We start from the raw sequence: 25,393 nt of genomic DNA on the forward strand, positions 1-25,393 counted from the left end.
CATTCGACTGGGGAAGAAGAGTCTTTTCAAAAAATGGTGCTGAGAAAATTGCATTTCTGAAAAACAGAGGCGAAGCCAAGACGGCGGAATAGACAGAGGCTTCCGTCGAGCCCTCTTCACAACAAAGACCCGGAAAAAAAACAAGTATATTTCAGACAAACTGGGAACCCTGAGCATCAAAGGCAAGCTTAGACAATGAACTGAGGGGCAAGGGGAGGAAGAGGCCACTCAGAAGTGGAGAGGACTTACAGGACCTGATTCGCGGGGCGCCCTCAGGCACCATTCCCGCAGCAGCAGCGGCGGGCTGGTACTAACATTCGGCAGCAGTTTCCTCAGGGCGAAGCAGCCAGCCACACAGCCTACTCACACCTCTGGAACTTGAGAAGAACAGTGCTCTCAGCAAAGGCTAAGTACTTGAGCACATTTTACCGTGCCCCCCCACCACCACCACCAAGCCAGCTTCAGCAGCTGAATCCCTGGGCCTGAGATAGACCTTGGTGAGCACCTAGACCCATCCTCCCAGCATGGGGAAGGAAAAAAATTTGCAACTGGGGGGAAAGATAATTTGCCAGCTCCATTAACCAGGGGAACTCAGGACAGAAGTGGCTCCTGTCCAGGCATAAACCATCCATGGACGTTGAGCACCTTTCCCTTCTGCATGGACCTGTGTGGAGCTATTTCAGGAGAATAGGCCCTCCTTGGCAAACTCCAACCATTTCAGCTGCGTGGTGGAGAGGTGGGTGTTTGGTGTTTGACATTGCCTTGCCTATTGAACAAGGTCCTTACCTACACACATCAGGGACCTAAGGACTGGTAGCTCCACTCAGGTTACCCAGCCACCTGCAAGAGGGGTCCAAAGATAACTGGTACTTCCCGGTCCTTACAACTAAAACTTTGGGAGCCCATGGTCCCTCTGCAGAACCCACCCACTTGCATGCTGCAGGGAACAGAGGTGCATTTTCCTCAGAGAAACATGGGGGTTGGTTATCAGCCCCCTGCCTTGTTCAGAGTGTGACTCCCTGCTACAATCAGATACCGGTATATGTGCCAATCAGCCCTGCTCCTCTAAGATGGTAGGACAGAGCCTATACCACTCACTTGATATCAGCTACCTGTAAACCTGAGCTGAATTCATACAAGAAAACTGAATGGACTCCTAGACTGATATACCTGATAACAGTTCTAGCCAGCTGGGTACAGGACACCAGAGCTCCAAAGGCAAAAATAATCAAGCTAACTCACTCAAGCAACCCATGGGGGTACACCAAAACAAAACAAAGCAAGCAGCGATGACACAGTAAGCAAGCACAAACTGATACAATAACTTATACATGGCTCGGAGACGAGTCAATAACAAGTCACATAAAGAAACAGACCATGATCACCTCAACAGGCTCTCAAAACAAAAAATCCAGGGATCTTCTAGATGAAAGTGCATTCCTGGAATTACCAAATACAGAATACAAAGTTTGATATACACTACCCTTCAAAACATCAGGAAGGAAATGAGGCAATATGCAGAGCAAGCCAAGGAACACACAGATAAAGCAATTGAAGAAATTAGAAAGATTATTCAGGAACATAATGAAAAGTTTAATAAGCTTGAAAAATCCATAGACAGACAGCAATCAGAAATTCAGATTAACAATAAAATCACAGAATTAAAAAACTCAGTAGAGAGTCAGAGGAGCGGAATTGAGCAAGTAGAAGCTAGAATTTCTGAACTCGAAGATAAATCACTTGGCACTAATATATTTGAAGAAAAATCACATAAAAGAATTTTAAAAAATGAAGAAAAATTAAGAATCATGTGGGACTCTATCAAGAGAAATAATCTATGAGTGACTGGAATACCAGAATACGGAGGGATAACAGGAAACACAGAAAATTGTTGAAGATTTGTTGGCAGAAAACTTCCCTGATATGGTGAAAGATGAGAAGATATCTATCCAAGATGCTCATCGAACTCCACATAAGGTAGATGTTCAAAGAAAGTCACCAAGACATATTAAAATCAAGCTTGCCAAAACCAAAGATAAAGAGAGAATTATAAGAGCAGCAAGGGATAAACGAAAAGTCACCTACAAAGGAGAGCCAATAAGAATAAGCTCGGACTACTTGGCAGAAACCACGCAGGCAAGAAGGCAATGGGATGATATATTTAAAAAAACTGAAGGAAAAAAAATTGCCTGCCAAGAATCATATATCCAGCAAAACTGTCTCTTAAACATAAAGGAGGAATTACGACATTTCCAGTTAAACACAAGTTTAGGGAATTCGTAAGAACCAAACCAAAACTACAAGAAATACTAAAGGGAGTTCTTTAGTTAGAAAATCAATAGTATCAGTTATCAACCCAAGACTAGAACACTGGGCAGAGCAACCAGAAGTCAACCCAGACAGGGAAGTCCAAAAAAAAAGCTTAGCAAAATTATGAAAAAAAAAAAAAAGGCCCCAAACAGGGTAACAGCATTGTTATTATAAAAAAGAACACAACATTAAAACAATAAAGAGGGACTAAGAAATGTAATCATACACATTCCATATGGAGAGGATGACACGGCGATACAAAGAAATAAAAGTTTTAAATTTAGAAAAATAGGGGTGAATAATACGGAAACCCCAAAGGAGACAAACTATCCTACTCATCAAAATAAAATACAAGGGAAAAATACAGACTCAACAGAAACAAAATCAACAACAAATATGAGGAAAGGACAAACTGTAAAGAAAATCTACTCAAGCACATAATATCAAGTGGGAAAAGAAACTGTCAACATACAAAAAAAGACATCAAAATGATAGCACTAAATTCATACCTATCCATAATTACCCTGAATGTAAATGGACTAAATGCACCAATAAAGAGACAGACAGTGGCAGAATGGATTAAAAAACAAGATCCATCTATATGCTGCCTACAAGAGACACACCTTAGCCTTAGAGACAAAAACAAACTAAAACTCAAAGGATGGAAAAAATATATCAAGCAAACAACAATCAAAAAAGATCAAGAGTGGCAATATTAATTTCTGACAAGACAGACTTTAAAATTAAATCCATCAGAAAGGATAAGAAAGGACACTATATAATGATTAAAAGGACAATACACCAAGAAGATATAACATATTAAATATTTATGAGCCCAATGACAGGGCTGCAAGATACATAAAACAAACTCTATAAGCATTGAAAAGTGAGATAGACAGCTCCACAATAATAGTAGGAGACTTCAACACACCACTTTCGGTGAAGGACAGGACATCCAGAAAGAAGCTCAATAAAGACACGGAAGATCTAAAGGCCACAATCAACCAACCTGACCTCGTAGGCACATATAGAACACTCCACCCAACAGAAACCAAGTATACTTTCTTTTCTACTGCACATGGAACGCTCTTTAGAATAGACCACATATTAGGTCATAAAGCAAGCCTTAGCAGAATCCAAAACATTGAAATATTACAAAGCATCTTCTCTGACCATAAGACCGTAAAAGTAGAAATCAATAACAGGAAAAGTACGGGAAAAAAATCAAACACTTGGAAACTGAACAATACCCTGCTCAAGAAAGACTGGATTATAGAAGACATTAAGGATGGAATAAAGGAATTCAGAGAATCCAATGAGAATGAAAACACTTCCTATCAGGACCTTTGGGACACAGCAAAAGTGGTGCTCAGAGGCCATTGCCATTTTATATCAATAAATGCACACATCCAAAAAGAAGAAAGGGCCAAAATCAAAGAATTATCCCTGCAACTTGAACAAATAGAAAGAGAGCAACAAAAGAAACCCACAGCCACCAGAAGAAAACAAATAATAAAAATTAGAGCTGAAATAAACGAAATAGAAAAAAGAAAAACATTTGAAAGAATTAACAAGACCAAAAGCTGTTTTTTTGAAAAAATCAACAAAACTGATAAACCACTGGCCAAACTGACAAAAGAAAAATAGGAGAGGTAGCAAATAACCCAAATAAGAAATGAGATGGGTAATATTACAACAGACCCAACTGAAATTAAAAGAATCATATCAGATTACTGTGAAAAACTATACTCAAACAAATTTGCAAACCTAGAAGAAATGGATGAATTCCTAGAAAAACACGACCTACCTAAACTTACACAAACAGAGGCTGAACAACTAAATAGACCCATAACAAAAGAAGAGACAGAAAAGATAACAAAAAAACTGCCAACAAAAAAAAGCCCTGGTCCGGGTGGCTTCACTGCAGAGTTCTACCAAATTTTCAGAGAAGAGTTAAAACCATTACTGCTAAAGGTATTTCAGAGAATAGAAAAGGACAGAATACTACCAAACTCATTCTATGAAGCCAGCATATCCCTGATACCAAAACCAGGTAAAGACACCACAAGAAAAAAAAATTATAGACCTATATCCCTCATGAGGACTCCCTAATGGTATAGTGGTTAAGTGCTACAGCTGCGAACCAATGGATTTGCAGTTCAAATCAGCCAGGCGCTCCTTAGAAACTCTATGGGGCAGTTCTACTCAGTCTTAGAGGGTCACTATGAGTCTGGATCGACTCGACGGCACTGGCTCTTTTTCTTTTGGCATCCCTCATGAACATAGATGCAAAAATCCTGAACAAAATTCTAGCCAATAGAATTCAACAATATATCAAAAAAATAATTCATCATGACCAACTGGGATTCATACCAGGTATGCAGGGATGGCTCAACATTAGAAAAACAATTAGTGTAATCCACCGCATAAATAAAACAAAAGACAAGAATCACACAATTTTATCAATTGATGCAGAAAAGGCATTTGAGAGAGTTCAACACTCATTCATGATAAAAAAAAAACTCTCAGCAAAATAGAAATAGAAGGAAAATTCCTCAACATAATAAAGGGCATTTATACAAACCCAACAGCCAACATCACCCTAAATGGAGAGAGCCTGAAAACATTCGCATTGAGACCTGGAACCAGACAAGGATGCCCTTTATCACCACTCTTATTCAACACTGTGCTGGACATCCTACCAGAGCAATTAGGCTAGATAAAGAAATAAAGGGCATGCAGATTGGTAAGGAAGAAGTCAAAGTATCTCTTTTTGCAGATGATGTTATACACAGAACCCGAAGGAATCCTCTAGAAAACTACTGAAACTAATAGAAGAGTTCAGCAAAATATCAGCATACAAGATAAACATACAAAAATCAGTTGGATTCCTCTACACCAACAAAAAGAACATCGAAGAGGAAATCACCAAATCGATGCCATTTACAATAGCCCCCAAGAAGATAAGATACTTAGGAATATCAGAGATGTAAAAGGCTTATACAAAGAAAACTACAGTACACTTCCGCAAGAAACCAAGAGACTTAGGTAAGTGGAAGAAGATACCTTGCTCGTGGATAGAAAGTCTTAACATTATAAAAATGTCTATTCTACCAAAAGCGACCTATACATTTAATGCAATTCCGATCCAAATCCCAACGATATTCTTTAATGAGATGGAGAAACAAATCACCAATCTTATATAGAAGGGAAAGAGGCCCTGGATAAATAAGGCATTACTGAAAAAGAAGAACAAAGTGAGAGGCTTTACTTTACCTGAATTTAGAACCTATTATACCGACACAGTAGTCAAAATAGCCTGGTACTGGTACAACAACAGATACATGGACCAATGGACAGAATTGAGAATCCAGACATAAATCCATCCGCATATGAGCAGCTGATATTTGACAAATTCCCCAAAACAGTTAAGTGGGGAAAAGACAGTCTTTTTAACAAATGGTGCTGGCATAACTGGATATCCATCTGCAAAAAAATTAGACAAGACTCATACCTCACTCCAGGCAAATAAACTAACTCAAAATGGATCAAAGACCTAAATATAAAATCTAAAACGATAAAGATCATGGAAGAAAAAATAGGGACAACGTTAGGAGCCCTAATACATGGCATAAACAGTATACAAAACATTATAAAGAATGTAGTAGAAAAACTGGATAACTGGGAGCTCCTAAAAATCAAACACCTATGCTCATCCAAAGAGCTCACCAAAAGAGTAAAAGGACCATCTACAGACTGGGAAAAAGTTTTTAGCTACGACATTTCCGATCAGCGTCGGATCTCTAAAATCTACATGATACTGCAAAAACTCAACTACAAAAAGACTAATAACCCAAATAAAAAATGGGCAAAAGATATGAATAGACACTTCACTAAAGAAGACATTCAGGTAGTTAACAGATATATGAGGAAATGTTCACGATCATTAGCCATTAGAGAAATGCAGATCAAAACTACAATGAGATTTCATCTCACTCCAACGAGGCTGGCATTAATCCAAAAATCACAAAAGAATAAATGTTGGAGAGGCTGTGGAGAGGTTGGACCACTTCTACACTGCTAGTGGGAATGTTAAATGGTACAACCACTTTGGAAATCAATTTGGCGCTTAAAAAAAAAATTTTTTTTTTAAAAAAGCTAGAAATAGAACTACCATACGATCCAGCAATCCCACTCCTTGTAATACATCCTAGAGAAATAAGAGCTTTTACACGAACAGATATATGCACACCCATGTTTATTGCAGCACTGTTTACAATATCAAAAAGATGGAAGCAACCAAGGTGCCCATCAACAGATGAATGGATAAATAAATGATGGTATAGTCACACAAATGGAATACTACACATTGATAAAGAACAGTGAGGAATCTGTGAAACATTTCATAACATGGAGGAATCTGGAAGGCATTATGCTGAGTGAAATTAGTTGCAAAAGGACAAATATTGTATAAGACCACTATTATAAGAACTTGAGAAATAGTTTAAACTGAGAAGAAAACATTCTTTTGTGGTTACGAGAGGGGGAATGGAGGGAGGGTAGGAGAGGGGTATCCACTAATTAGATGGTAGATAAGAACTACTTTAGGTGAGGGGAAAGACAGCACACAATACAGGGGAGGTCAGCACAATTGGACTAAACCAGAAGCAAAGAAGTTTCCTGAATAAACTGAGTACTTCGAAGGCCAGCGTAGCAGGGGCAGGGGCCTGGGGACCATGGTTTCAGGGGACATCTAAGTCAATCGGCATAATAAACTCTATTAAGAAAACATTCTGCATCCCACTTTGAAGAGTGGCGTCTGGGGTCTTAAACGCTAGCAAGCAGCCACCCAAGATGCATCAATTGGTCTCAACCCACCTGGATCAAAGGAGAATGAAGAACACCAAGGACACAAGGCGATAATGAGCCCAAGAGATAGAAAGGGCCACATGAACCAGAGACTACATCATCCTGAGACCAGAAGAACTAGATTGTGCCCAGCTACAACTGATGACTGCCCTGACAGGGAACACAACAGAGCACCCCTGAGGGAGCAGGAGAGCAGTGGGATGCAGACCCCAAATTCTCATAACACCAGACTTAATGGTCTGACTGAGACTAGAAGGACCCCAGTGGTCATGGCCCCCAGACCTTCTGTTGCCCCAGGATAGGAACCATTCACGGAGCGAACTCTTCAGACATGGATTGGACTGGACAATGGGTTGGAGAGGGATGCTGGTGAGGAGTGAGCTTCTTGGATCGGGTGGACACTTGAGACCATGTTGGCATCTCCTGCCTGCAGGGGAGATGAGAGGGTGGAGGGGGTTAGAAGCTGATGAAATGGACACGAAAAGAGAGAGCGGAGGGAGAGAGCAGGTTGTCTCATTAGGGGGAGAGTAATTGGGAGTGTGTAGCAAGGTGTATATGGGTTTTTGTGTGAGAGACTGACTTGATTTGTAAACTTTCATTTAAAGCACAATAAGAATTATAAAAAAAATTGAATTTCCACTTGCAGAAAAATGAAACAACATCCATATCTCATACCATAAACATAAATAAATTCAAAAGGGACTAATGACCTAAATGTGCTAACTAAACCCTTAAAAATCTTAGAAGAACAAGCGGGCCTAGCTTTCAATGATTATCTAATATAATTCATTATTTAATATAACAACAAAAGCACAAATAGCAAAAGACAAAATAAAAAAATGGGACCTCATAAAAATTAAAAATTTTTGTTCCTCAGAAGGCTTTACCAAAAAAAGTGAAAAGGCAAGCTCCCAACTGGAAGGATATCTTTGGAAACCATATATCTGAGAATAGATAGGAAACTTAGGGGCAATCAGGTTATGTTAAGAGAGGAGGAACAACTCAGTAAAAGGGGGTGACAATGGTACGCAACTTGAAGAATGTAATCAGTGTCACCAAATTGCACATGTAGAAACAGTTGAATATGTTTTACCAGGTATATGTTTTACCATCTATATTCTCAACAACAAAACAATTCAGGAAAAGAAATATACATATACATATGTGTGTGTGTGTATAATGTAAAATCTCCAAAATGGCCCTAAAAGTAATTAAAAAAAAAAAAAAAACTTTTAGATTTCAAGTTTCCTAAGCTAGTACCTTGATATGGAGTTTATTTATTCAACCTGTCTTTGACCATTACCCATGTGCTAGTCCCTGCTCCAAGGAGATTGAAGTCTAGTGAGGAGACACATACATTCAAACAAAACATACAAACCCAATCTGGATAATTGCTTTAATAGGGGCATGTTCAAAGCAGTGGAAACATAGGAGAAAGAGCTTATAAATCTGTCTGGGGAAATCTGGGTAGACTTCCCAGGGGAGGTACCATTTTAGTGAAGACTTAAGAGTTTGAGGGAGGATTCAAGTGTAGGGGGGATGAGGGAGCATGGGGCAAGGGCTTGGAGAAGCTGAAGGAGGAGATTCATTGGGAGTTAGAGGAGGTTTGGGCTTATTTACAGTCTTACAACCAACCAGATGAGCCAACAGTCCAGTGAAAACATGCATGCATGAACTGCAACAGCACCTGTCCCACACCTACCTTTAGATCAAAAACAGCTACTGCTTTACTTCCATTTGCACACTTCATATAAACATCTCTTATGGGGAACCTTAACCTGCAAACATTCAGGGAAGGAAATTCTGGGAAATGTAGTTCTAGCTTAACCATATTGACATAGTATAAAGCCATGACTCTAGACTAGTAAGGGAAGTCCATTCTGAAATATTTATCTAGTTTTGCTGGGATAAATCACTGTTTCCTCCATGGTAAAAGAGGTCCAATGTAATCAATGTGGCACCAGATAGCTGGTCAATTCCTTCAAGGGACAGTGCCAAATTGGGTTCATCATTGAACTCTGTCATTGGCTGGTTGGAACTCAGCATTTGGTTGTAGTCAAATCAGCCTGGGTAAAGGGGAGTTTATGTTGTTGATCCCATGCATAGCTTCCATGTTACCATGGCCACTTTGTACATGAGTAGGCACTGGAGTGGCTGAAGGAAGAAGCTGCCTGAATCCACTAAATGGATATCCTGTCCACCTGGTGATTAAGAGCCTTCTCTGAAATGAATGCCTTTTAATAGGCATTTGCATGAAAATATCTTCACTGAGTACAGAATTGATTAACTGAACTAGCAGGCTATTAGCACCACTCCAGGTTCTCAAATCAACATATTTATGCCTAAATCCCAGGTGAGTACACTTATGTCAATAAATTCTGCCTGATTTTGTCTTATGTGTTGTCCTTTTCAGCCTAATACTCTTAGAATTCACTCACATGCATGTTCCCCAGACCTTCGCCAATACAAATTGGCCAGTTCCTATAATTCTTTTAGTATTGTTAAAACAAAAATCATATTAAACCAATAATAGAAATTAATTGAAGTTTATTTAATATGCAATTTGCAAATAGGAGTACCATTTTGACTCCCCACCCCCAAAATGTTCCAAAGAAGGGAGAACTTCTGAGGATTCTTACACCCCATCTTATTGTTAGTAATTATACATTGCCATGAAAATGGGGCCCGAACAGTGTTTACATAATAACAATTTACTCTAAAACACAGTTCCTCATATGGCCTCTGGAGTTTCTGTTTCTCAAAATTGACAGCTCATTATATAATTATTTTAAAACAGCACAATGCCTAAGGCAAAACATTCGTTACTAATGAACCTAGACCGCTTCCCCAGTGGCTTTTTGAGTGCCTTCCAACTTGAGAGGTTCGTCTTCCAGCTCTATATCAGATAATGTTCTGCTGCTAGTCATAAGATTTTCACTGACCTATTTTTTTCAGAAGTAGTCTCACAGTCCCTTCTTCCTAGTCTGTGTTAGTCTGGAAGTTCTGGTGAAACATGTCCACCATGGGTGACCTTGCTGGTATATGAAATACCTGTGGCATAGCTTCCAGCATCACAGCAACAGGCAAGCCACCGCAGTATGACAAACTGACAGATGTATTTTTTTTTCTTGTAGATTGCACAAGAATTAAATTTCTATATCTGGGGGTAAAAACTGTATATTATCAGAGGAGGTCTTACAATTCACTGTTTAAGTGATTTTGAGATCTAAGTTTTGTTATGACCTGGACCAAATAGGGAGACAGAGGCGAGTGCTGAAAAGAATCAGCATCCTTTGTGAGACAATTGCTCCAGATAAAGCCAATAAAATGTTTTTATGCAAGGAAAAGGTGGTTCATTCAGAATGGATAGAGGTGCTGTAAAAAGGGTAAGGTACTGGGAGATTACGTGGCTGTGACATTTAGTTGGAGCCCTGGTGGCACAGCGATTAAGAGCTCAGCTGCTAACCAAAAGGTTGGCAGTTGGAATCCACCAGGCACTCCTTGGAAACCCTATGGGGCAGTTCTACTCTGTCCTATAGGGCTGCTATGAGTCAGAATCGACTTGAGAGCAACGTTTGTTTGTTTGCTTGTTTGTTTGTTTTTGGACATTCCATCATATGCAGATAATAGTGCCTTGCCCTTCACCTGCACTTCATTCTATACAAACACCAGTGATGATAGAGTAATCATAGCGTAACTGTGTACCACATATGACCAAGGTCCAATATCCTCCAGGCAAGGAAGTTATACAGATACTCCTTAAATATGTGACCAATCCAACCCCAGAATCCCATTTTGAGAGGCTGTTCCCTGGGGCTATTTATGGGGCTTCTGTTTGTACAAATAAATTTGTTAGGCAGGGCCAGTCACATCAGGGAAAAAATGCCACAGTTGAATGGAGTAAATAAGAAAAATCTAATTTACAAGGGTGTAGAAAGCATTTAAGGAGCCCTGGTGGCACAGTGGTAAAAGCAATTGACTGCTAACCCCAAAGGTCAGGGGGTTCGAAACCACCAGTGGCTCCACAACAAAAGGGTGTGGCAGTCTGTTTTTGTGGAGGAAACCCTACGGGATCTCTTTGAGTTGGAATCGATTCAACTGCAGTAGGTTTGGTTTGACTAGACAGTATTAAGGGAAATAAACAAGGGACGGTAAAATATCCAGGACCAGTGACAAAAGGGAGTCATTACTTCCCTGAAAACTGAAGGGGAAAAAGCAGAGAGCACTACCAGAAACCAGAGAAAGAGCTATGGCAAGAGAAGAAGGCCACCAACATAAGCTGAGGCCTTTGGTGGAGGAATATGCAAACTGGCATTGTAAAGCCCAGAAAGGAGGAAGCTGGAGGAATAAATGCACTGATTTTACTTTCCTCCTGAACTCCAAATTCTACCACAGCCTCCAAATGGAAACGATGAAAACTAGAAATGGGAGAGCAAATAGAGAATACCCATCAGAAAAGTGCATCTAATCATTCCCCCATTGGTGAACATTTAGGGTTTTTTCCCATTTTTTGCTTTTAAATGCAACAGTATTTTTATATGTGTCTTGTATGCCTGTGCAGGATATATAATGACGAGTTTCTAGAAAACACTGTATATGCAAGTTCACTTTTTTTAATAATTTTTATTGTGCTTTAAGTGAAAGTTTACAAATCAAGTCAGTCTCTCACACAAAAACCCATATACACCTTGCTACACACTCCCAATTACTCTCCCCCTAATGAGACATGCCGCTCTCTCCCTCCACTCTCTCTTTTGGTGTCCATTTCACCAGCTTCTAACCCCCTCCACCCTCTCATCTCCCCTGCAGGCAGGAGATGCCAACATGGTCTCAAGTGTCCACCTGATCCAAGAAGCTCACTCCTCACCAGCATCCCTCTTCAACCCATTGTCCAGTCCAACCCATGTCTGAAGAGTTGGCTTCGGAAAGGTTTCCTATCCTGGGGCAACAGAAGGTCTGGGGGCCATGACCTCCGGGGTCCTTCTAGTCTCAGTCAGACCATTAAGTCTGGTGTTATAAGAATTTGGGGTCTGCATCCCACTGCTCTCCTGCTCCCTCAGGGGTTCTCTGTTGTGTTCCCTGTCAGGGTAGTCATTGGTTGTAGCCAGGCACAATCTAGTTCTTCTGGTCTCTGGATGATGTAGTCTCTGGTTCAGGTGGCCCTTTCTATCTCTTGGGCTCGTAATCGCCTTGTGTCCTTGGTGTTCTTCATTCTCCTTTGATCCAGGTGAGTTGAGACCAATTGATGCATCTTGGGTGGCTGCTTGCTAGCGTTTAAGACCCCAGACGCCACTCTTCAAAGTGGGATGCAGAATGTTTTCTTAATAGATTTTATTATGCCAATTGACTTAGATGTCGGTGAAATCATGGTCCCCAGGCCCCTGTCCCTGCTACGCTGGCCTTCAAAATATTCAGTTTATTCAGGAAACTTCTTTGCTTCTGGTTTAGCCCAATTGTGCTGACCTCCCCTGCATTGTGTGCTGTCTTTCCCTTCACCTAAAGTAGTTCTTATCTACTATCTAATTAGTGAATGTCCTTCTCCTACCCTCCCTCCCTCCCCCATCTCGTAACCACAAAAGAATGTTTTCTTCTCAGTTTAAACTATTTCTCAAGTTCTTATAATAGTGGTCTTATACAATATTTGTCCTTTTACAACTGACTAATTTCACTCAGCATAATGCCTTCCAGGTTCTTCCATGTTATGAAATGTTTCACAGATTCCTCACTGTTCTTTATCAATGCGTAGTATTCCATTGTGTGACTATACCATCATTTATTTATCCATTCATCTGTTGATGGGCACCTTGGTTGCTTCCATCTTTTTGATATTGTAAACAGTGCTGCAATAAACATGGGTGTGCGTATATCTGTTCGTGTAAAGGCTCTTATTTCTCTAGGATGTATTACAAGGAGTGGGATTCCTGGATCGTATGGTAGTTCTATTTCTAGCTTTTTAAGGGAGTGTCAAATCGATTTCCAAAGTGGTTGTACGGTTTGACATTCCCAACAGCAGTGTAGAAGTGTTCCAATCCCTCCACAGCCTCTCCAACATTTATGATTTTTTGTTTTTTGGATTAATGCCAGCCTTATTGGAGTGAGATGAAATCTCATTGTATTTTTGATTTGCATTTCTCTAATGGCTAATAATAGTGACCATTTCCTCATGTATCTATTAGCTACCTGAATGTCTTCTTTTGCCCATTTTTTCACAGAGTTATTTGTCTTTTTGCAGTTAGTTTTTGCTGTATCATGTAGATTTTAGAGATCAGGTACTGAGCAGAAATGTTGTAGCTAAAAACTTTTTCCCAGTCTGTAGGTAGTCTTTTTACTCTTTTGGTGAAGTCTTTGGATGAGCATATTTGTTTGATTTTTAGGAGCTCCCAGTTATCTAGTTTTTCTTCTACATTCTTTATACTGTTTTGTATACTGTTTATGCCATGTATTAGGCTCCTAACGTTGTCGCTATTTTTCCTTCCATGACCTTTATCGTTTTAGATTTTATCCTTAGGTCTTTGATACATTTTGAGTTAGTTTTTGTGCATGGAGTGAGGTATGGGTGTTGTTTCATTTATTTTGCAGATGGATATCCAGTTATGCCAGCACCATTTGTTAAAAAGACTGTCTTTTCCCCATTTAACGGTTTTGGGGGCTTTGTCAAATATCAGCTGCTCATATGCGGATGCATTTATGCCTGGATTCTCTGTTCCATTGGTCTATGTATCTGTTCTTGTACCAGTACCAGGCTGTTTTGACTACTGTGGGGGTATAATAGGCTCTAAAATCAGGTAAAGTAAGGCCTCCCACTTTGTTCTTCTTTTTCAGTCATGCCTTATTTATCCAGGGCCTCTTTCCCTTCCATATGAAGTTGGTGATTTGTTTCTCCATCTCATTAAAGAATGTCGTTGGGATTTGGATCGAAATTGCATTAAATGTACAGATCGCATTTGGTAGAAAAGAAGTAGAGGAATCCAACTGATTTTTGTATGTTTATCTTGTATTCCGATACTCTGCTGAACTATTAGTTTCAGTAGTTTTCTGGAGGATTCCTTAGGGTTTTCTGTGTATAGGATCATGTCATCTGCAAATAGAGATACTTTTACTTCTTCCTTGCCCATCTGGATGCCCTTTATTTCTTTATCTAGCCTAAGTGCTCTGGCTAGGACTTCCAGCACAATGTTGAATAAGAGTGGTGATAAAGGGCATCCTTGTCTGGTTCCAGATCTCAATGGGAATGCTTTCAGGCTCTCTGAAAGCATTTAGGGTGATACTAGCTGTTGACTTTGTTTAAATGCCCTTTATTATGTTGAGCAGTTTTCCTTTCATTCCTATTTTGCTGAGCGTTTTTATCATGAATGACTGTTGAACTTTGTCAAATGCCTTTTCTGCATCAATTGATAAAATCATGTGATTCTTGTCTTGTTTTATTTATGTGGTGGATTACACTAATTGTTTTTCTAATGTTGAACCCTCCCTGCATACCTGGTATGAATCCCACTTGGTCATGGTAAATTATTTTTTTGATATGTTGTTGAATTCTATTGGCTAGAATTTTGTTGAGGATTTTTGAAAGCACATTTATGAGGGATATAGGTCTATAATTTTCTTTTTTTGTGGTGTCTTTAGCTGGTTTTGGTATCAGGGATATGCTGGCTTCATAGAATGAGTTTGGTAGTATTCCGTCCTTTTCTATTCTCTGAAATACTTTTAGTAGTAGTGGTGTTAACTCTTCTCTGAATGTTTGGTAGTACTCTGCAGTGAAGCCATCCCCACGGCTTTTTTTTTGTTGGGAGTTTTTTGATTACCTTTTCAATCTCTTCTTTTGTTATGGGTCTATTTAGTTGTTCTACCTCTGTGTAAGTTTAGGTAGGTAGTGTGTTTCTAGGAATTCATCCATTTCTTCTAGGTTTTGAAATTTGAGTATAGTTTTTCATAGTAACCTGATATGATTCTTTTAATTTCAGTTGGGTCTGTTGTAATATCACCCACCTCATTTCTTATTTGGGTTATTTGCTTCCTCTCCTATTTTTCTTTTGTCAGTTTGACCAGTGGTTTATCAGTTTTGTTGATTTTTTTCAAAAAACCAGCTTTTGGTCTTGTTAATTCTTTCAATTGTTTTTCTTTTTTCTATTTCATTTAATTCAGCTCTAATTTTTATTATTTGTTTTCTTCTGTTGCCTGTGGGTTTCTTTTGTTGCTCTCTTTCTATTTGTTCAAGTTGCAGGGACTATTCTTTGATTTGGGCCCTTTCTTCTTTTTGGATGTGTGCATGTATTGATATCAATTGGCCTCTGAGCACCGCTTTTGCTGTGTCCCAAAGGTTCTGATAGGAAGTGTTTTCATTCTCATTGGATTCTCTGAATTCCTTTATTCCATCCTTAATGTCTTTTATAATCCAGTCTTTCTTGAGCAGGGTACTGTTCAGTTTCCAAGTGTTTGATTTTTTTTCCGTACTTTTCCTGTTACTGATTTCCACTTTTATGGCCTTATGGTCAGAGAAGATGCTTTGTAATATTTCAATGTTTTGGATTCTGCTAAGGCTTGCTTTATGACCTAATATGTGGTCTACTCTAGAGAATGTTCCATGCGCACTTGAAAAGAAAGTATACTTGGTTGCCGTTGGGCGGAGTGTTCTGTGTATGTCTATGAGGTCAAGTTGGTTGATTGTGGCCTTTAGATCTTCCTTGTCTTTATGGAGCTTCTTTCTGGATGTCCTGTCCTTCACCGAAAGTGGTGTGTTGAAGTCTCCTACTGTTATTGTGGAGCTGTCTATCTCACTTTTCAGTGCTGATAGAGTTTATTTTATGTATCTCGCAGTCCTGTCATTGGGTGCATAAATATTTAATATGTTATATCTTCTTGGTGTGTTGTCCCTTTAATCATTATATAGTGTCCTTCCTTATCCTTTCTGATGGATTTAACTTTAAAGTCTGTCAGAAATTAATATTGTCACTCCTGATCTTTTTTGATTGTTGTTCGCTTGATACATTTTTTCCCATCCTTTGAGTTTTAGTTTGTTTGTGCCTCTAAGTCTAATGTGTGTCTCTTGTAAGCAGCATATACATGAATCTTGTTTTTTAATCCCTTCTGCCACTCTCTGTCTCTTTATTGGTTCATTTAGTCCATTTACATTCAGGGTAATTATGGATAGGTATGAATTTAGTGCTATCATTTTGATGTCTTTTTTTGTGTGTTGTTGGCAGTTTCTTTTTCCCACTTTATTTTTTGTGCTGAGTACATTTCTTTATATATTGTCCTTTCTTCATATGTGTTGTTGTTGATTTTGTTTCTGTTGAGTCTGTATTTTTCCCTTGTGTTTTATTTTGATGAGTAGGATAGTTTGTCTCCTTTGTGGTTACCTTATTATTTACCCCAATTTTTTCTAAATTTAAAGCTAACTTCTATTTCCTTGTATTGCCGTATCTTCCTTTCCATGCGGAAGGTGTATGATTACATTTTTTTCCCTCTGTATGATTTTAATGTCATCTTATTTTATATAATAACTTTGCTGTCACCGTGTTTTGGGCTTTTTTTATAATCTTGCTTTGTTTTCTTGGATTTCCCTGTCTGGGCTGACTTCTGGTTCCTCTGCCCAGTGTTCCAGTCTTGGCTTGATACCTGATATTATTGATTTTCTCACCAAAGAACTCCCTTTAGTATTTCTTGTAGTTTGGTTTCGTTTTTATGAATTCCCTCAACTTGTGTTTACCGGGAAATATCTTAATTTCACCTTCATATCAGTTTTTATGGATATATGATTCTTGGCAGGCAATTTTTTTCCTTCAGTTTGTTAAATATGTCATCCCATTGCCTTCTTGCCTGCGTGGTTTCTGCCCAGTAGTCTGAGCTTATTCTTATTGGCTCCCCTTTGTTGGTGACTTTCCTTTATCCCTTGCTGCTCTTAAAATTGTCTCTTTATCTTTGGTTTTGGCAAGCTTGATTTTAATATGTCTTGGTGACTTTCTTTGAACATCTACCTTATGTGGAGTTCGATGAGCATCTTGGATAGATATCTTCTCATCTTTCACCATATCAGGGAAGTTTTCTGCCAACAAATCTTCAACAATTTTCTGTGTTTCCTGTTATCCCTCCGTATTCTGGTACTCCAAACACTCATAGATTATTTCTCTTGATAGAGTCCCACATGATTCTTAAGGTTTCATCATTTTTTTAAATTCTTTTCTGTGATTTTTCTTCAAATATATTAGTGCCAAGTGATTTATCTTCGAGTTCAGAAATTCTAGCTTCTACTTGCTCAATTCTGCTCCTCTGACTTTCTACTGAGTTTTTTAATTCTGTAATTTTATTGTTAATCTTCTGAAATTCTAATTGCTGTCTGTCTATGGATTTTTCAAGCTTATTAAACTTTTCATTATGTTCCTTAATAATCTTTCTAATTTCTTCAGTTGCTTTATCTGTGTGTTCCGTGACTTGTTCTGTGTATTGCCTCATTTACTTCCTGATGTCTTGAAGGGTTCTGTATATTAAACTTTGTATTCTGCATCTGGTAATTCCAGGAATGCACTTTCATCTAGAAGATCCCTGGATTTTTTGTTTTGAGAGCCTGTTGAGGTGATCATGGTCTATTTCTTTATGTGACTTGATATTGACTCTTGTCTCTGAGCCATGTATAAGTTATTGTATTAGTTATACTTGGTTACCGTGTTATAGCTTCTTGCTTTGCTTTGTTTTGATATACCCCCACGGGTTGCTTGAGTGAGCTAGCTGATTATTTTTGCCTTTGAAGCTCTGGTGTCCTGTCCCCAGCTGGCTAGAGCTGTTATCAGGTATATCAGTCTAGGAGTCCATTCAGTTTTCTTGTATGAATTCAGCTCAGGTTTACAGGTAGCTGATCATCAAGTGTGTGTACAGGCTCTGTCGTCCAGTCTTAGAGGGGCAGGGGTGATTGGCATATATGCCGGTACCTGATTGCAGTAGGGAGTCACCCTCTGAACAAGGCAGGGGGCTGAGAACCAACCCCCAAGTTTCTCTGAGGAAAATGTGTCTCTGTTGCCTAGAGCTGGTGAGTGGGTTCTGCAGAGGGACCATGGGCACCCAAAATTTTTGGTTCTAAGACCTGGGAGGGACCAGTTATCTTTGGACCTCTATTGCAGGTGGCTGGGTGACCTGAGTGGAGCTACCAGTGCTTAGGTCCCTGATGTGGGCAGGCGAGGACCTTGTTCAATAGGCAAGGCAATGTCAAACATCAAACACCCACCTCTCCACTGCACAGCTAAAATGGTTGGAGTCTGCCAACAAGGGCCTTTTCTCCCAAAATAGGCCCACACAGGTCCATGCAGAAGGGAAAGGTGCTCAAGGTCCATGGGTGGTTTATTCCTGGTCAGGAGCCACTTCTGTCCTGAGCTCCCCTGGTTAACGGAGCTAGCAAATTATCTTTTCCCCCCAGTTGCAAAATTTTTCCTTCCCCAAGGCCAGGAGGATGGGTCTAGGTGCTCACCAGGGTCTATCTCAGGCCCAGGGATTCAGCAGCTGAAGCCAGCTGGTGGGGGGTGGGGAGGGCTGTAAAATATATGCAAGTACTTAGCTTTTGCTGTGAGCGCTGTTCTCCTCAGGTTCTGGAGGTGTGAGTAGGCTGTGTGGCTGGCTGCTTCTCCCTGAGGAAACTGCTGCCCAATGCTAGTACCAGCCCACCGCTGCCACCACCACCGCCACTCTGGGAATGGTGCCTGAGGGCTCCCCACTATTCAGGTCTGGTAACTCCTCTCCATTTCTAAAGGGTCTCTTCATCCCCCGCCCCTCAGTTCATTGTCTAAGCTTGCCTTTGATACTCAGAGCTCTCAGCTTGTCACAAATATACTCGTTTCACTTTTTTTTTTCGGGTCTTTGCTGTAAAGAGTGCTTGCTGGAAGCATCTGTCTATTCTGCCATCTTGGCTCCACCTCCTGAATACCGCAAGTTCATTTTTAATGACTATTTCTAAATAGTCCTATAGGGAAGTCCCATGACCACAACTGTTTAGTTGATCAACAGAAAGAACACATTCATATATTTATTATTGTAAACAGGACTTCCATATAGGACTATTTAGCTGTATATCTTAAAAAAGAAACTACATACAGTTTTTATCAATACTTACCAATTAGGGCTAAGGATAAATTAGATTACTGAGTGAACACAGAAAGGAGAGACCTATACAAAGAATACTGCTGAAGGTTCTGTAAGGTCTGGTAGGGAAGAAGTCAATGGGGTAGGAGGGAAGGGTGGGTGTGACACCATGAGCTATCACTCTGGTTGACACCAACCCTAGTGATGCCCTTGCTATAAGTGCCACATGACTCTGACCAGGTTCCTAAAATGCAATCTTTCATTATGAGACAGACCTGAGGAACTTTCAAACCCAGGTCTTATAAATAATATATCTTCCAGACAGCATACAGGCTTTTCAGCCTAGAGAATGATTTTAATTTGGACTTCTTCGATTAACAGTAAAGATGCTATTATTCATACTGCTTCTTTATTTTAAACAGCTTAAATGTCTTAAAATATAGACCAACTCTATATTTTAAAAGTTTAAAAATGTCTATTTATTTAATTCACAAGTCTTTTGAGTCTTGGTTGATAAATCAGTGGGTAAGCATTTTTGTAAATAAGAAACAACCCGACTCTTCTGGGTTTGGCTCTTAAAAGACCTGATGCGGCCACTGTGCTTCAACAAATTATGAAACTCTGACACAAGTTAGATGCATAGAATTGGTGAAACCAAAAGGTCTTAAGAGCATTCCTGGGGAGATGCATTTAGTCTTAGAGATTTATTCTGTCCAAAAAAAAAAAAACTTTTTTTTTTTATCATCTTGCTGGTTCTCTGAGTGAGTGAAGTAAGTAATTAATACACGATTACTTTCTGTATGAACTGTGTTTTTAAATTTTGAATATTATACTTTGACCGTTTTGGAGTACCCATCAAAATACCCAAAGTGAACTAACCTTCTGGAGCCAATTAAACTGGGTTTCCAAGCGGTGTACCACATGGGGTTGTTTAAACTCAGGCACATCTCCTGGTTCATGTATTGAATCCCAGGTAGCAATAAAACCTTACCTTCACTGACTCTTTGATCTCTGTTTTGTTTTCATTTTTTCTGTATTGGGGGGCGGTGTTTGTGGGTTTTTGTTTGCTGTTTTGTTTTGTTTTTTTTCCAGGTTCTTGGTCAAGTTTGTTTCTGATTCTAGTTTGAACACGGCCAATACCTTATTCCTTATATTAAAAAAAAAAAAAATTCATAGCGACCCTATAAGACAGAGTAGAACTTCCTCACAGGGTTTCCAAGAAGTAGCTGATGGATTTAAACCACCAACCATTTGATTATCAGCCTTAGAGCTTAACCACTGTGCCACCAGCACTCCTTATTCTTTATAAGTGGCAGCAAAGATTGCAAACTTGGTTCTTGATCTGATCATTTGGCAATCTCTGTTGGGATGTATGGAACACATTTTCTTTCAGATGAGAAATTGGTTTCTTAGTTTTGTTTCTCTCTTTTATCTATTTTTCTGTGTAAAAATATGTTTTTTTCCTCTGGAAATAGAAGAACTTTTTTAGTTGTGGTGTGAGTTGTTGTTTATTTGTCTCTATTTCTGATTTTTTTTCAAAATCTGAGTCTACTTTTGAATTATAACTGAAATTGTGGGACTGAACCTAAGAGCTTAATTGGAAGTGTGTTTCTGTAATAGAAAAGCCTTTTCCTCTCATTATGTGAATAAAATATTTTCCTAATAAGGAGATACTAATAAATTAGATATAAAGCTTCAAAATAAAAGGGTCGTCTTAGGATTAGTTTATAGAGATTACTAAGTGCTGACATGAACCTAATAATTCCCAAATTGCCAAAAAATAAAAAATTGAACTTCTAAAATTTTAAATGTGCTAACTTTTCCAAAACAAAAATTTTCATTCAAATCACTAGCTCAGAAACATTTATACGAAAGAATTCAAATCCACATAATCAAATAAAATTTTAAGCAATTCAGACTAATTTGATAATAATTTTTATAAGATAGCTATATGTCTTCTCCCTGATTTTATCAGTATGGAGCATGAAACAAGCATTTAAGACTGAAAAATGTAAAAGTATGGTTTCAATCAATTTGAATTAAAATTCTGACAGTTCAGTACGGTGTCCGCTTAATCATAACTTCTTTGTTATGTTTAACAAAATCCTTTGTTATTTTAAAACCTTGGTTTAGTGTTAGATATGGCTAATTAGAGGATGTTCATTGGAAAATTTTTAAATAAGATTGAAACATTGATCATGGTGTGTGTACATGTCTTTGTAGCCCTTTGCTTATACCTACATAGACTATCTATACCTAAGGATCATGTTAGTGACTATATTCATTTTCACCACTTCAAGAATAACATTTACTGCCTTTAAGCAAGTGTAAAGAGGATTTGTTTGGCTCTAGGGGGTTATATTTTGAGTGCTCATGTGTATTGCTGGTCTACTAAAATAATTATATAGGACAGACAACTCTCAATCGCCAACCTTCAAGTTCTGCATAAAATTTTAACTTTTAGTTAAAAGTCATAATTAATATAGGTGATTGAGGCTAAACGAGAAGTAATAGTAGCCAAGAAATATGACTGACTATGCAAGGTAATAGGATCTGGTTTTGTTTATGAAAGGAAAAAAAGAGTAGATTTATCCTAAGATAAAATGTCTGCTTATTGCAGAATGTGCAGGTGGACAGTAAAAGAGAAAATGAATAGATATAGAAAGCTATAGAAGGTTTTCAGAAAGACAATTCTATTTGCCTTGGCTTAGAGCCCCTGGGTGGTGCAAACAGTCAATGCACTTGGCTGCCAAAAAAAGGTTGGTAGTTCAAGTTCACCCAGAGGTGCCTCAAAAGAAAGACCTAGCAATCTACTTCTGAAAAATTAATGACTGAAAACCCTATAAAGTACAGTTCTGCTCTTATGAACATGGGGTCACCATGAATCAGAATCATTTTGATGTCAACTAATTATGGTTTATAATAGCTTCAAATAATGAATTTGAGAAGAAGTAATGAAATGTGTTAAATATTTGGCAAACTCTGCACAACTTAGCTTTGAAGGGTTTATTTTATTAAATTCTTGGGAATGCTTTACTGCCAAAAATCATATTAAAGCAGCACTTGGTGTTCACTCTGTAATAATAGCATGAAAAGTTTATCTCAGTGTATTTATTCTGCTCATAATTTGAGGCAATAGATACTATTCTTTACCTTCTGTACAATTTTCCTAGTTAGCAGAGATTCTGGAGCTCACAAAAATAATATTTTGTGCTTTATCTGACTGTATGCTTTTCTTGTTTAAATAAAATAGTTAATTACCTATAAAAGAGATAAAATTTCTTCTATGTTTAAGTTATTATATTGTCACTCAGTTAATACGTAGTTGTTACACCGATTCTTGCTCTCAGACACCTATAATACTTACAATACCATCTCATACAAGTGACCAGTCATTTCTCATAACTCTTTTGATTTGACATAACAAGATCAGACCCTAAATTCAGAAAAATAATAAAATGGAGGAAGAGCCCGGAGAGATTTACTAGACCATAGCGAAGGCAGAGGGGCTGCTTAGTGGAGATAAACAGAACATTCCATCATAAGCATGTCCCGCAGGGAAATTATCACGAAGTTCCACACTTGCTCTTACCTACTGAGCCTCTCAGTCATTTAGTGCAAAAAATATATTTTCTCTAAGCTAGCAACTGAATGTGTCCTAAATTTCTTGTCTCTTTTCCCACCATAAAGCAAAGAGAAACAAGTTATAATTTATGCACTTGCCCAATTGAATGGGTGGTGACCAGAGTTTTTAAGAAGTGAGGTAAAGAGGAAAAGTAAAAGAAAAATAAAAAAGAAGAGAAAATTTCATAAAGACAAATATTGTTATGTGAAACTTTGTTCAGGTTGTGTATGTTTGCAGGGAAGGAGACAATATACTTTATTCTTTACTGTGAGTCACTGTCAAAAAGTGTGAAAGCCAGGGCTTTATATGACTCTCCCCTTACCACTTAGCCACTCTTGCCTCACTCACACTCTGCAACTGAGGGCTTGTTACCAACACACACAAGTCTGTTAGAACAAAAAGACTGCCAATAGACAGTGTTGATAACTAACACTGCAAGTTAAAAAGGGCCGGAATAAAAAGAGGTTAGAGAGGATGAAGGGAAAGGAAAGAAGAACAAATGGGAGAATGGGAAGAAAGGAGAGGAAATCTGAAAGAGGGAAGGGAAATAGAAAGAAAAGCCTCCTAACTCAGGTTAAGGAAGGAGGAAGAGGAAGAAGAGGAAAATGAAAATTAAAATGTAATGAGTTTAAGTAACAAACTGTTCATAAGAGGAAAAAATTAAAGATTATTCCCAGTTTTCCTTTGTATTACAAGAACACGTCATATAATTTGCAACCAGATATGTACTCATTGGACTCCTGTGTGTGATCCCTTCATGGTTCTACCCTCCTTGCACAGCCCTGGAACAGACTCAAAGAGGGGGTGGGGTGTGGCAAGCAACAGATAACAGTAAAAGGACTCAGTTCAAATCTCTATTAGCAAATCCTCCATTAAGTGCTGCCAGGAATTTCTGCCTGTGAGACAGACTGCTGTTTTAAAAAAGAGAAGGAGAGAGAGATGTCTTCCAGTTCTGAGGTCCTCAAAGAAGCCTGCCCTATTTTGTATTTCCATGAACTACTTCTTACAGGTCTTATTTCTTAGGAATTAGGGTACAGGATTAGCATCATCTTTGGTTCATATATACTTAGTATATAACTCCTTCTCTCTTTTCAGAAGTGAATATCCCTTGTTCCTAAGTGAAAGAAGAAAAAGTCTCAATAACAGTGTCAAAATAATCAACCCAATGTAGAGCAAGGAGAAGCTTCTCTGAGTTTGACCATCAGGAATAGAACATCGGTAGTCAATGAGGACTCTTCACAATACAGTCTATCACTTAAGAGATCTTTCTACAACTCACTAGCTGTCTGCATGCTCTTTGCATTGCCACCTTCATTTCTTGATTCCTAAATGTGTAAATGATAGGATTCAGGAAAGGGGTGAGAACTCCATCAAAGATGGCCAGAAACTTATCCAGGTATGTGGACGAAGATGGCCATGTATAGAACAATATCAAAGGACCAAAGAACAAAGCTACCACAGTGATATGAGCCGAAAGTGTGGAGAGAGCCTTGAATAAACCAGCTGAAGAGTGTTTCTGAACAGTGAGAAGGATGACAATATAGGAAATCATCAGTATGAAGAAGGAGCCCACAGAGATGAATCCACTGTTGGCCAGGACCATGAACTCCAGTCGGTTGGTGTCTGTGCAGGCCAGTTTGATGAGCCTAGGAAGGTCACAGCAAAAGCTATCCAACACATTGGGGCCACAGAAGGGTAAGTTTACTACAAAAGCCAACTGAACCACAGAGTGGATAAGGCCAATCATCCAGGCTGACACTAAGAAGAAAATGCACATTTGTGGGCTCATGATGGTCAGGTAGTGGAGAGGCTTACAAATGGCCACATATCTGTCAAAGGCCATGACTACAAGCAGCACCATCTCCACACCACCAATGACATGGATGAAGAAGATCTGAGCAATGCAGCCATCAAAGGAGATGACTTTGTGCTTTCTGAAAAGGTCATAAATCATCTTGGGGGAAGTGACAGATGAAACACCCATGTCAATGAAGGAGAGATTGGCCAACAGGAAGTACATGGGGGAGTGCAAGTGAGGGTCAGAAGTCACAGTGAGCATAATGAGGCAGTTTCCCATCATGCTTGCCACATACAGCATGGAAGAGAGCACAAAAAGGACAAGTTGGATCTCCCAGGAATTGGAGAGTCCCAGGAACACAAACTCTGACACCACAGAGTGATTTGCTCCATCCATTGGCTTTGTGAGCAGTGCTACCTAAAAGAAGAGAATAGAAAGAAATATGAATTATGAGAATTATATCAATAAACTAGAAGTATAAAAGTAAGTCAAAATTATTAAAGTTTTTCTCCACAGTGGCTGCAACAATAGGCTCAAACACAGCAACAATTGTGAGGATGGTGCAGGACTCAACAGTGTTTTGTTCTATTGTACATAGGGTTGTTCCCTACTGGAAACAACCTGATGGCCCCTAACAACAACAACATCTACACTTTGGCATTACAGCTGTCCTAATATGCTCATGGACCCTAAATTTGTGATAACACAGAGAAGTTGGCACTGCTCTC

At 38.9% G+C, this 25,393-nt stretch overlaps 1 protein-coding gene across 1 annotated transcript; it reads right to left on the reverse strand.

Annotated features, from left to right (window-relative positions):
* Positions 1-24,122: 24,122 nt before the first annotated feature.
* On the reverse strand, positions 24,123-25,061 carry LOC126084520 (olfactory receptor 4F3/4F16/4F29-like). The gene has a single exon (XM_049899135.1). It carries the CDS (start codon positions 25,059-25,061, stop codon positions 24,123-24,125), a length of 939 nt encoding a protein of 312 aa, XP_049755092.1.
* Between the last annotated feature and the right edge of the window lie 332 nt (positions 25,062-25,393).

Source organism: Elephas maximus, chromosome 10 (genome assembly GCF_024166365.1).
Source record: "Elephas maximus indicus isolate mEleMax1 chromosome 10, mEleMax1 primary haplotype, whole genome shotgun sequence".
In the NCBI taxonomy this organism is placed as follows: Eukaryota; Metazoa; Chordata; class Mammalia; order Proboscidea; family Elephantidae; genus Elephas; species Elephas maximus.